General features: G+C 35.4%; 1 protein-coding gene across 5 annotated transcripts in view; it reads right to left on the bottom strand.

The window, feature by feature from the left end:
- Positions 1-12,369, bottom strand: part of LOC133642292 (ankyrin repeat and fibronectin type-III domain-containing protein 1-like) — a 62,634-nt gene extending 50,265 nt beyond the window's left edge. For 2 of the 5 annotated variants that reach the window (XR_009824492.1, XM_062036407.1), the window contains exons 1-3: positions 12,136-12,369; positions 4,160-4,400; positions 3,738-3,984 (exon numbers count right to left, since the gene is read on the bottom strand). Coding sequence is in view for 4 of the 5 variants with exons in the window: in XM_062036407.1 (XP_061892391.1) it covers positions 3,738-3,984; positions 4,160-4,321 (409 nt within the window). In the remaining variant the exon portion in view is untranslated. Of the gene's footprint in view, positions 1-335; positions 863-898; positions 1,059-1,091; positions 1,180-3,737; positions 3,985-4,159; positions 4,401-12,135 lie in introns of those variants that run through there. The other 3 variants (XM_062036410.1, XM_062036409.1, XM_062036408.1) reach the window with 3 other exon arrangements.
- Between the last annotated feature and the right edge of the window lie 2,156 nt (positions 12,370-14,525).

Below are 14,525 nucleotides of genomic sequence, written 5' to 3'. Positions count from 1 at the left end.
AGATCAAGTGTTAGTGTATAAAATATTGAGAGATTTGAGGGCTACATGTATTGTTTAAGTACAACTGTTCTTCGCCAGGTGTTCTTTGGCCGCCCTGGCTTACGTTTTCCCGGTGGTGTCCATCTTAACGCTGCCTTTGGTATCCTCTCGTTGTCCGGTTTTCGAAAATAGCTAGCTAGGCTATAGACTATATAGTATATACCGCATGTTATTTTTGTACAACAACAACTTCAGCTGTCGAACGTTATAAGGTACAAATTCAACAAGTACAAAATTAGCACGGACGTATAGCCAAGTTGTGGTTAAGAAGGTGGATTTTTGTTCCTTATATTTACCAGAAACGAAGTGATCCGGACACACGACCCGGGACTTTGGGGGACTCCAGTGAGAACCGTCCTCGTTTTCCCGGTGTAAAGCTGCGAGCCATTTGTCTCGTCTCTGTGAGCTTTTATCGCGCTTTGGCAGAACAAAATACAACCTTTGTTTTCCCTGTTTCCAGTTGTGGTTAGCACAACGAAAAACAACACAGTTTTTCGGCATTTTGGAGGCAGAATGACGGGTTTAACCAGCGTAGGTCGACAGGTTAAAGAGTAATGGCAACGGTTTGTTTTCAACGCCAGTCTCGTTGTTATGGCTCGAAGAACCCGTATGTAGCTCAGTTGCCCGGATGTCGGCCCTCACCCATTGTACGGAATATGTACTTCACTGTGCAACCTACTAATAAAAGTTTAAATCAATCATTCAAAGCCCGCTTCCGGCAGACACTGTCACGTGACTCTGTTTAGCCAATCCAACATAAGCACGTTGGAATCCATTTCACCAATCAAACAAGCACAAAGTTCAGCTATTGGAAGCTGAAATAGGTCAGTATTTTTTAAGTACATGATAAAATAGAGACCTGTTTGTTTAAGAAGTGTCAGAATGTTCCCAAAGAAAATGTAATTAGGTGACATGACGTCATCGCATCCCGGCTGTTGCTGAACAAAAACCTCCTAAAACACTTGACTATAAAAGCGATCTTTTTGTATGTTTGTGATGACCCTAATAACCACAAGTGTCTTTTAAAACAAATTAAAACATTACCAACATACTTATTATACTTATCTGTTAGATCCGTAGCTTTAAAGTTACTCGCGCTAGCTTATTAGCATCTCTTCTTCTACTGTATTTACATATAACATAGCTAAGCTAGCTGACATGAGCACAGTCGCCCCCTAGTGTAGGAGAGGCACACTGCGTGTGGCCATCACTCACATTACAGATAAGAGCATGGAAACTACAACTTCACATGCAGCTGTGAAAATAGAAGAAACTGAATTATTTGACAAATTTAGTGCATAGACACGTACTGGGTGTAAAAAAAGTCAGACAAGGCAGCAAAAAAAATCTTCAATGATTACTTTTAAACTAGTAAACACATTTATATCATCATCTGTGTCAGTATGTTCACATTTCAGCCTACAGGAATTCTCCTTCCAACTAGAGAAAACATGTTGAAGTGAATTGTAAATGATTTTATGTTTTTCACACGCACGCACACACTAACTACAATTGTAGTCCAAGAACCATTAAATATTACATACTAAATAAATCAGAAGTTACTCAATACCTGAGTAGTTTTTTCACAAAATACTTACTTAGTCTTACTCAAGTAGTTATTTGGATGACTACTTTTTACTTTTACTTGAGTCATATTATTTTAAAGTAAGGGTACTCTTACTTGAGCACACTTATGGGGTAATCTACCCACCTCTAGTCATATACGTAAATGTTGTGCCGTGTTAGCTTCAAGCCAAAACTCACGTTGTCCACAAGATGGCGACAAAGTTGCATCAGTTTGACCTCCTTCTCCCTTCTGCCAATAAAGTCAAGTTGAAGTACCAATGATAGTCACACACACACTAGGTGTGGTGAAATTTGTCCTCTGCATTTGACCCATCCCCCTTGAATACCCCCTGGGAGGTGAGGGGAGCAGTGAGCAGCAGCGGTGGCCGCGCCCGGGAATCATTTTTGGTGATTTAACCCCCAATTCCAACCCTTGATGCTGAGTGCCAAGCAGGGAGGTAATGGCTCCCATTTTTATAGTCTTTGGTATGACTCGGCCGGGGTTTGAACTCACAACCTACCCATCTCAGGGCGGACACTCTAACTCAGACCTGGGCATTCGGCGGTCCGCGGGCCACATCCGGCCCTTTGTGCGTCCCTGTCCGGCCCGCGTGAGTCCAATCATAAATTCCAAAATACATTTAAAAAAGTATCTATGTCGAGTGTGCAATACAACGGTGCTGCTTTTGTTTTGAAAGCGTTATTTGTATTACTTCCGTGTGGACGTATGCTCGTGCACGATTGTGAGTGAATGTGCACAGCGGCAATCACAAATGACAAAATAAATAAAAAAAAACATCTATGTCGTGCGTGCAATACAACTGTGCTGCTTTTATTTTGAAAAGTGTTATTTATGGGCGTATGTCCGAGTGTAACCTGTGAGTGAAGGTGCACAGCGACAAGTGATGCCCGGTTATCCCCGAGACGCTAAAAAGAGAAAAGTTGATGAGGAATGGCGTGTTTTCAACAAGACATGGACTGCCAAGTATTTCTTTACATAAATTAAAGGTAAAGCCGTGTGCTTAATTTGTGCTACACAGGTTGCTGTGTTTAAAGAATATCATTTGAATCGCCACTACACGACGAAGCATGAGGAAAAATACCAGAATCTGTCTGATGAAGAGCGTGCAAGGGAGGCTGATGCGTTGATGGTAAAACTGCAAACCCAACAAGGACTTTTTGCCAAATTTCACACCCCCAGAGATGCAGCCGTCAGGACAAGTTTCGTCATTTCTCACAAAATCGCCAGAAAAAGTCAGGCGTTTTCTGACGGAGAGTTTATTAAGGAGTGCTTATTGGACTCTGTTGCGCTGATATGCCCGGAGAAGAGGGGCGCATTTGAGAACGTGTCACTCTCCCGACGCACTGTAACGAGACGGGTTGAGACCATCGCTGGAAACTTGGAGCTTCAGCTGAAGAACAGAACGGCCGACTTTTGACTGTTTTTCGCTGGCTTTAGGTGAGAGCTGCTATGTACGTGACACCGCCCAGCTGCTCATCTTCTTACGTGAGATAACTGCAGACTTTCATATCACGGAGGAGCTGGCAGCCATGCAGTCAATTAAAGAGACAACCACAGGTAATGACTTGTTCACATAGGTAAATGTTTGGACATGTTAGGACTGAAATGGGACAAGCTGGCAGGTGTGACAACAGATGGTTGTCCAAATCTGACGGGGAAAAATGTTGGACTTTTAAAGAGGATGCAGGATAAAGTGACAGAAATGGACATTTTTGCATTGTATTATACATCAGGAAGTGTTGCGTAAGACAGTGTTCAAAATAAAACCATCAAAAGCAATCTACTTTTGTATAAAGTTAAGTTAGGTTAAATTAAATTATTATTATTATTATTATTTATCTTACGGTATATAAAAAATAATTTGAGCAAAATTTAATTGAAATATTGTCAGTGTGGCCCTAGAGCAGTGCTCAGGTTGCTCATGCAAATGAATTGCCCACCCCTGCTCTAACCACCAGGCCACTGAGCAGTGCTTTTCCAATCAAAAGCCAACATTATTAGCCTCTGAATTTAGGCTTTTATTGTGTTTCATTAGTTTGTGCATAAAGTTGCTGTTTATATCTTGTCGTAAAACGGCTTCTGCTGAGCAAGCGATAAAGCCAAGACTTACAAACAGGGTTGTGCTTGGCTCCAGCCTTCGCCAGCACGTGCAGCAGAGGGGAATTGTGGGTAAGCGCGGCCACGTCCAGAGGGACCAGGCCCTGCTCGCTCACCCGGTTCACCCCACTCTCCCTCTCTTTCTCCCGATCTCTCTGCTTCTTCTCCCACGAGCCTCCTCCGTGGACGTGGTCTCGGGACAGCAGACTTTGTACGGCCAAGGTGTCTTCGTTCTCCACCGCGTCCCACAAGGTCTTGTACTGGCAGGGTTAGGACATGACGGGGATGAGAGGAAAGGAGTATTTGACGCAAGCAGTAAATCTGACTACAGATGCCAGTCTAGCCTTGGAAAGTCCTAAGAGCGCTCCAGCAGTCTGATTAAGAGCTGCTTTCTGCCATAAAACCTAAGGACAGGTAAACGGTGGACTCTCTTACAGCGTCCGCAGACTTGCCCGGGTGATGGTCTGGCTCTGCTCCCCTGCCCACGGACGACTCCCCTCCCCGCAGTCTGATGGACAGATTTCTGTAGATGCGCTTGGGCGACACGGGACCCAAGGAGCGCCGGCGATGGGGTGGGTTCCTGGTGGACACGGACATGACCGAGAGGGAGAGAAGGGACCGAGGAGGCCCAAGACAGTGAGGAGGGAGTTTTCTTAGACCATGGTCAGATTTGGAGCTGTGAGCAAGGAAGCGGGGAGACAGGGTGGAGAAGTGGGAAAGAGAGGAGTTCAAACATGAATACACTTTCAACACACATTTCACCCTTTTGATTGATTGATTGACATCAAGATTATTGACATGTTAAAGAATGGAATCCATGTAATGCTTTAAAAAGGCAAATGGATGGCACAAAAAGCCAAAAGGCTTGTTTACATTGTGCTCCATTAAATATTCATCACATTTGATGCATTCAATAATAAAAGAAATATAACATGTATATAAAAAAATGAAGGGATGTCAGATAATATCGGACTGCCGATATTATCGGCTGATAAATGCTTTAAAATGTAATATCGGGAATTATTGGTATCGGTTTCAAAAAGTAAAATGTATGACTTTTTAAAAGGCCGCTGTGTACACGGCCGTAGGGAGAAGTACAGAGCGCCAATAAACCTTAAAGGCACTGCCTTTGCGTGCCGGCCCAGTCACATAATATCTACGGCTTTTCACACACACAAGTGAATGCAAGGCATACTTGGTCAACAGCCATACAGGTCACACTGAGGGTGCCCGTATAAACAAGTTTAACACTGTTACAAATATGCGCCACACTGTGAACCCACACCAAACAAGAATGACAAACACATTTCAGGAGAACATCCGCACCGTAACACAACATAAACACAACAGAACAAATACCCAGAACCCCTTGCAGCACTAACTCTTCCGGGATGCCACATTATACACATTGTTGAAGTGGAATTCTTTCCCATATTTGCTTGATGTACAGCTTAAGTTATTCAACAGTCTCCCTTCTCATATTTTAGCCTTCATATTGTCAATGGGAGACAGGTCTGGACTACAGGCAGGCCAGTCTAGTACCCACACTCTTTTACTATGAAGTTGGCATTGTCTTGCTGAAATAAGCAGGGGCGTCCATGGTAACGTTGCTTGGATGGCAACATATGTTGCTCCAAAAGCTGTATGTACCTTTCAGCATTAATGGTGCCTTCACAGATGTGTAAGTTACCCATGTCTTGGCCACTAATACACCCCCATACCATCACACATGCTGCCTTTTACACTTTGCACCTATAACAATCCGGATGGTTCTTTTCCTCTTTGTTCCGGAGGACACGACGTCCACAGTTTCCAAAAACAATTTGAAAAAATGACATGCATTCGAGTAAAACTGTTTAAAAACCTTCCTGGATGACATTCTGACCCAAAAAAATAGTGTATAAATATCGGGGTCTTTTCTCAAGCTAATTTTAATTATGCAAGCAAGTAATCACATGTGATTCATCATAAATAAATACAAATTCCAAAATGAGAATAATCTGATTAAGAAAATAATCATTTGATAGTCTTAACATTTCTTATGTAGAAGTGTTTTTCTCTCTTTAAAACTGCACCTTACAGATTCACATCTCTTTAAAACTGCACCTTACATATTCACATCTCTTTAAAACTGCACCTTACATATTCACATCTCTTTAAAACTGCACCTTACATATTCACATCTCTTTAAAACTGCACCTTACATATTCACATCTCTTTAAAACTGCACCTTACATATTCACATCTCTTTAAAACTGCACCTTACATATTCACATCTCTTTAAAACTGCACCTTACATATTCACATCTCTTTAAAACTGCACCTTACATATTCACATCTCTTTAAAACTGCACCTTACATAATCACATCTCTTTAAAACTGCACCTTACATATTCACATCTCTTTAAAACTGCACCTTACATATTCACATCAGGATGTGTTCTTTGTTTTTCCCCAATTCATTTCAGTTCATTAAAAGGGGCCACGTTGATTTGAGATACAAGTGTTTTGAGTTGAGCGCAGAACCAATTAAACATTTAATTTGAAGAAGTCTTTCATAAAATGCTTGAACGCTACACAAGGCTGCAGCTAGGGGGCAGTAGTGGATCAACAGGCTGAGAAGTGTACACACTTCTACGTGTCAATCATCTTCTCTGTCCTCAGGCAGACTTTATTTTGGAAGGGCTTTCACTTCAGTTCCTCTCCCCCTGCCCCCCACTTTGCACTTGGACAGAACAAGAGGTCTTTAGTTTAGTCCGTACTGTGCTGGTGTAGAAGGACAGACCCCCTGCTGGGGCCACCTGAGGACGTGCCCACACGTCAACCTGCTGAGCACGGAGACTCCACCTGCACCTGTCAGGTGTGGCCCTATGGCCGCATGGGGGCCACAACAAGTCCTGTTGTGGCGTCACTTTGTTTGTTTTTGGTCACGGACGCTTCAAAGTGCTGAAGAGACGACTGGAGGGGGATTAAGAAATCAAACATCTGGGCCCCCTTAGACACTAAATATACTTTACACCTGATGATGGCTTTTTTTTAACTTGGGGGCCGCATTGGGCTAAAAAAATTATGTATGTTAATTAATATGTGTATATATATATACTGTATATAAATTGATGTATACATCAATTGATGTGTGTATATGTATATTTATATATATGTACTGTATATATGTATGTGTATATATATATATATATATATATATATATATATATGTACTGTATATATGTATGTGTATATATATATATATATATATATATATATATATTATATATATATATATATATATATATATATATATATATATATATATAATAAATATATATGATTAATAATAATGTAAATTAATTAATATATAGACTTAATATATAGACACATATTTAATGGATATATAATTAATAATAATGTATATTGATTAATATATGTATATACACATATATTTAAGGGATGTATAAGTAATATTAATGTATGTTAATATATATGTATACATATATATTTAATGGATGTATAATTAATAATGTATATTAATATATATATATATATATATATATATGTATATATACACATATATATTTAACGGATAAATAATCGGATATTAAGAGTATGTGAAGGATATATATATATATATATATATATATATATATATATATATATATATATATATATATATATATATATATATATATATATATATATATATATATATATATATATATATATATAAATATATATATAAATATATATAAAATAATTACTACAGATATATCATTAATAATTAATATAATTGGATATTAAAAGAGTATGACAAAGTTTTTTGTATACATTATATATATATATATATATATATATATATATATATATATATATATATATATATATATATATATATATATATATATATATATATATATATATATATATAGAGTTTTGTAATCAATTAGAAATATCAAGTGAAGAGTGTTTTGCAATTTCCCATCATGCTTTGTAATGAATTTTAATGGGTGTAATTTAGATATATGTATATTTTTAATGGTGTGTGGACGTTATTTATAACACCCACAATGTTCAGTGAGCAGGTTGTGTTATCTGTAACTATGTGTGTTGACTTTCAGTGTGAGAAAAATCTACTACTCTGCTTGCATGTCAGCAGACTGGGGTAGATCCTGCTGAAATCTATGTATTCCATGAATAGAGAATCCTTTTGAATCGGGACAATGTCGTTTTTGAATCAAGAATCGTGTTGAATTGAAAAAAAATCGATTTTGAATCTAATCGTGACCCCAAGAATCGATATTGAATCGAATCGTGGGACACCTGTCATGTCTGTTCATGTTTTTGTTTTGGTCATGCGTCATGTCTGTTCATGTTTTTGTTTTGGCCATGTGTTTGTTTTTTGGACTCTTTTTAGTTCCTGGTTGCACTTCCTTGTTTGGTTTGGTTTCCATGGTCACCCATTAGTTTTCCCCTGTCTTGTCACGCACCTGTTTTCACTGATCACGTCACTATTTAAATCTGTCTGTTTCTGTTGTTCGTCCTGGCGTCCTCGCACTTTTTCATCACCCTGATTCATGTCATGTTCACAGTTCTTTACCAAGTAAGTTTTTGTTTATTATTGACACAGTTTGTGTTTTTGTTTTATTGTTCATAGTTTTTGCCATTGTGCAAGTTTTGTTTTCATAGTCAAGTTGTTACCGCCGCTGTGAGCGCCTTTTGTTTGCTTCCTTTTTTTTTGTAGTTTATTAGTGTCAAAATAAATCATGTATTTAAATTCACGCCTTGCCCGCGCCAATTTTCCTTTGCCTTCCGGAGAAGCAAAACCCAAGAACCCAGTTATGACAACACCCAAATATTCACAGCCCTAATATATATATATATATATATATATATATATATATATATATATATATATATATATATATATATATATATATATATATATATATATATATATATATATATATATATATATATTTATATTATTCACATGTGAATAATGCTGTATAATAGACTGTATTTATTTTATTCACATGTGAATAATGCTGTATAATAGACTGTATTTATATTATTCACATGTGAATAATGCTGTATAATAGACTGTATTTATATTATTCACATGTGAATAATGCTGTATAATATACTGTATTTATATTATTCATATATGAATATTGCTGTATAATAGACTGTATTTATGTTATTCACATGTGAATAATGCTGTATAATAGACTGTATTTATATTATTCACATGTGAATAATGCTGTATAATACTGTATTTATATTTTTCACATGTGAATAATGCTGTATAATAGACTGTATTTATGTTATTCACATGAGAATAATGCTGTATAATAGACTGTATTTATGTTATTCACATGTGAATAATGCTGTATAATAGACTGTATTTATATTATTCACATGTGAATAATGCTGTATAATAGACTGTATTTATATCATTCACATGTGAATAATGCTATATAATAGACTGTATTTATATTATTCACATGTGAATAATGCTGTATAATACACTGTATTTATGTTATTCACATGTGAATAATGCTGTATAATAGACTGTATTTATATTATTCACATGTGAATAATGCTGTATAATAGACTGTATTTATTTTATTCACATGTGAATAATGCTGTATAATAGACTGTATTTATATTATTCACATGTGAATAATGCTGTATAATATACTGTATTTATATTATTCATATATGAATATTTCTGTATAATAGACTGTATTTATGTTATTCACATGTGAATAATGCTGTATAATAGACTGTATTTATATTATTCACATGTGAATAATGCTGTATAATACTGTATTTATATTTTTCACATGTGAATAATGCTGTATAATAGACTGTATTTATATTATTCACATGTGAATAATGCTGTATAATAGACTGTATTTATATTATTCACAAGTGAATAATATAAATACATGTGAATAATGCTGTATAATAGACTGTATTTATATCATTCTGATGTGAATAATGCTGTATAATAGACTGTATTTATATTATTCACATGTGAATAATGCTGTATAATAGACTGTATTTATATTATTCACATGTGAATAATGCTGTATAATAGACTGTATTTATATCATTCACATGTGAATAATGCTATATAATAGACTGTATTTATATTATTCACATGTGAATAATGCTGTATAATAGACTGTATTTATGTTATTCACATGTGAATAATGCTGTATAATAGACTGTATTTATGTTATTCACATGTGAATAATGCTGTATAATAGACTGTAGTTATATTATTCACATGTGAATAATGCTGTATAATATACTGTATTTATATTATTCATATATGAATATTTCTGTATAATAGACTGTATTTATGTTATTCACATGTGAATAATGCTGTATAATAGACTGTATTTATATTATTCACGTGTGAATAATGCTGTATAATACTGTATTTATATTTTTCACATGTGAATAATGCTGTATAATAGACTGTATTTATATTATTCACATGTGAATAATGCTGTATAATAGACTGTATTTATATTATTCACAAGTGAATAATATAAATACATGTGAATAATGCTGTATAATAGACTGTATTTATATCATTCTGATGTGAATAATGCTGTATAATAGACTGTATTTATATTATTCACATGTAAAATACACCTAAGTGTTTATTGTCTATTGTGAGTGAACTGTGGTGCTGAATTTCCCCCAGGGAACAATAAAGTACTTTCTATTCTATTCTATTCTATTCTATTCTATTCTATTCTATTCTATTCTATATATTAAGGTTGTACGGTATACTTGTACTAATGAGGTACCACTGTACTAATTAAATAAAAACGGTACTATACTGCCTCTGAAAAATACCGGTACCCTTTTTCTTTTCTTTTTTACGGGCATGACAGCGCGCCGTCATCACAGCGTGATGAGCAGAGGAGCATGTTGGGCAGCGCACACACACAGAGTACTTACAAGCAGACACAGTGTGTAGACAGAAAAGGGAGAATGGATGCATTTTGGTGTAAAAAGTAAAGATAAAGGTGAAGTTATAACATTGAAACACCCTCAGGAAGAGCTGCTTTAAGACATGGCTAGCTAGCTAGCGGCTAACGTCCAGCCACAGTGTTTTGGCTACTTCTAAATCACTAATCCTGGCATCCATGGCGACAAATAAAGTGAGTTTCTTACAAGTATTATTATCACTGGAGGACGAGGAATAGCTAAACATGCTAGGAGGATACAATAGCTCACCGCTAACAGCAAGTTAGCTCTCCTCAATGTAAACAAATGGGTATCATCCACTGTATTGATAACAAGTACAAGAGTTGTATCTAGTCGATACTACAATGATTACATCAATATTTTTTATTATCACACAATCTTTTTCCTTTTTTTAAAATGTATATTATGTTTATAAAGTCAGTAAATACTGTATGTGCCTGGACACATGAGGACTTTGAATATGACCAATGTATGATCCTGTAACTACTTGGTATCAGATCCATACCTATATGTGTGGTATCATCCAAAAGTAATGTCAAGTATCAAAGAAGAGAAGAATAAGTGATTATTACATTTGAACAGAAGTGTAGATAGAACATGTTAAAACAGAAAATAAGCAGATATTAACAGTAAATGAACAAGTAGATGAATAATCATTTTTTACAGTTTGTCCTTAATAATGTGTACAAAATAATAGGTGTATAAATGACAATATGTTACTGCACACGTCAGCAGACTAATTAGGAGTCTTTGTTTGTTTACTCACTACTAAAAGACAAGTTGTCTAGTATGTTCACTATTTTATTTAAGGACTAAATTGTTCTTTGATTGAAATAATAAACATATGTTTAATGTGTCAAAAGATTTTTTTAACAAAATAAAGCCAATAATGCCATTTTGTGTGGTCCCCTTTATTTAGAGAAGTATCGAAATATGGTACCGGTATCAAAAATGTTGGTATCGGGACAACTCTAGTATGTGTGTGTTATAATAAATAATATTAACGCACTTTACATTTGTTAAAATCTCAAAGTGCTACAAAGTATAAAAATAAAAATACAAATAGAAAGTTAGAATATATAATAGAAAATTAAAATAGAAATAAAAACATGAAAAACACTAGATGAACACTAGATCAAACAGAAACATAGATAGAAATAGAAATAAAAGCATGAAAGCACTGGATAAAACATATAGGAAAGCAGTGTATTTAAAAACAAGAAGGCAGGGAAAATAGATAAAAGCTGTGCTAAAAAGGTGGGTCGATATATATATATATATGTATATATATATATATATATATATATATATATATATATATATATATATATATATATATATATATATATATATATATATATATATATATATATATATATATATATATAAATAAATAAAATGCATACCTTTAGATGAGACTTGAATTGCAGCTCCCAGGTGGTCAGTGTTAGTGAAGTCATGTGGTGTGATGTAGTCCACTGGACAACTTGTGTCCTGCGAGGGAGAGTCACCTGAACACCAATATAGCACTTTGGAGCACACCCTTATTCACCGTGCTCCTCCTCCTCTTTGACCAGTCAAATACTGCTTTTCTAACAAGACTGCCTTCTTCCTCACAGCGTCGACATATTTCATTTGGATTTGTGTTCAATATCCGCCAAGTGATGGCATGTGAGGTGTGTCAACAGCACACACATGGAAACATCAGACAAAATGCAGCTGAGGTGAGTGGAAAGTGTTGTGTTTGCAGACAGGAAGTGGCTCACAGCCAGCAAACAAAGTGACAGAAAGACGTTTGTTTGCTGGGTCCCCACGCCGATGTTTGGCCACAAGCACACTGGAGATGTCACACGCCAAACATGCTCTCTGTTTCTGGGTGGCTGCAAATATTTGTCTCAGTGGTCTGAACAAGCCTGGGACCACTTCCTGTGCAGGAAGCTCTATTTGCTTGCTTTTTATCTAATTGATCACACACATTTGTAACCTACTCTCCTGTCTGCTGTACATCTTTGCACAGCCTCAGTCTGCACACAATGCATAGATTGTGTTTACAAACTACTATATAACATATACATACATATACATACTATATATATATATATATATATATATATATATATATATATATATATATATATATATATATATATATATATATATATATATATATATATATATATATATATATATATATATATATATATCCATCCATTCATCTTCTTCTGCTTATCCGAAGTCATGTCGCGGGGGCAGCAGCCTAAGCAGAGAAGCCCAGACTTCCTTCTCCCCAGCTACTTCATCCAGCTTCGTCCAGCTCTTCCTGGGGGATCCTGGGACGTTCCCAGACCTCTCTACCATGTCCTGGGTCTTCCCCGTGGTCTCCTACCTGTCAAACACGGGCTTTTGGGGGGTATTCTAACCAGATGCCTGAACCACCTCTTCCATATATCTATCTATCTATCTATATATATATATATATATATATATATATATATATATATATATATATATATATATATATATATATATATATATATATATATATATATATATATATATATATATATATATATATATATATATATACATACATACATACATACATACATACATACATACATACATATATATATATATATATATATATATATATATATATATATATATATATATATATATACATACATACATACATACATACATACATACATACATATATATATATATATATATATATATATATATATATATATATATATATATATATATATATATATATATATATATATATATATATATATATATATATATATATATATATATATATATATATATATGTATATATATATACAGTACCGTTCAAAAGTTTGGGGTCACCCAAACAATTTTGTGTTCGAGCCTTCATTTCTAAGAACAAGAATAGACTGTCGAGTTTCAGATGAAAGTTCTCTTTTTCTGGCCATTTTGAGCGTTTAATTGACCCCACAAATGTGATGCTCCAGAAACTCAATCTGCTCAAAGGAAGGTCAGTTTTGTAGCTTCTGTAACGAGCTAAAGTGTTTTCAGATGTGTGAACATGATTGCACAAGGGTTTTCTAATCATCAATTAGCCTTCTGAGCCAATGAGCAAACACATTGTACCATTAGAACACTGGAGTGATAGTTGCTGGAAATGGGCCTCTATACACCTATGTAGATATTGCACCAAAAAGCAGACATTTGCAGCTAGAATAGTCATTTAGCACATTAGCAATGTATAGAGTGTATTTCTTTCAAGTTAAGACTAGTTTAAAGTTATCTTCATTGAAAAGTACAGTGCTTTTCCTTCAAAAATAAGGACATTTCAATGTGACCCCAAACTTTTGAACGGTAGTGTATTATTTTAAAATCTCCTGATGATTGAGGGAAACCCCTCATGAAACAGGCCTGTAGAGATGAAATAGTCTAGTCTTGTGATTTTTCCCACACATATATATATATATACACATACACACATCCATCTATTTTCTACCGCTTGTCCCTTTTTTGGGGGTTGCGGGGGGTGCTGGAGCCTATCTCAGCTGCATTCAGGCGGAAGGTGGGGTACACCCTGGACAAGTCGCCACCTCATCGCAGATATATGTACATATATCCATCCATCCATCCATCCATCTTCTTCCGCTTATCCGAGGTGGGATCGTGGAGGCAGCAGCCTAAGCAGAGAAGCCCAGACTTCCCTCTCCCCAGCCACTTCGTTGAAGACGCCGCACCGATCCGCCTGTCGATCTCACCATCCACTCTTCCCTCACTCGTGAAC

This window comes from Entelurus aequoreus, linkage group LG25, assembly GCF_033978785.1.
Source record: "Entelurus aequoreus isolate RoL-2023_Sb linkage group LG25, RoL_Eaeq_v1.1, whole genome shotgun sequence".
NCBI lineage: Eukaryota > Metazoa > Chordata > Actinopteri > Syngnathiformes > Syngnathidae > Entelurus > Entelurus aequoreus.
Note: the sequence above shows the minus strand (reverse complement) of the source record. Positions and strands in the feature narration are given on the sequence as shown.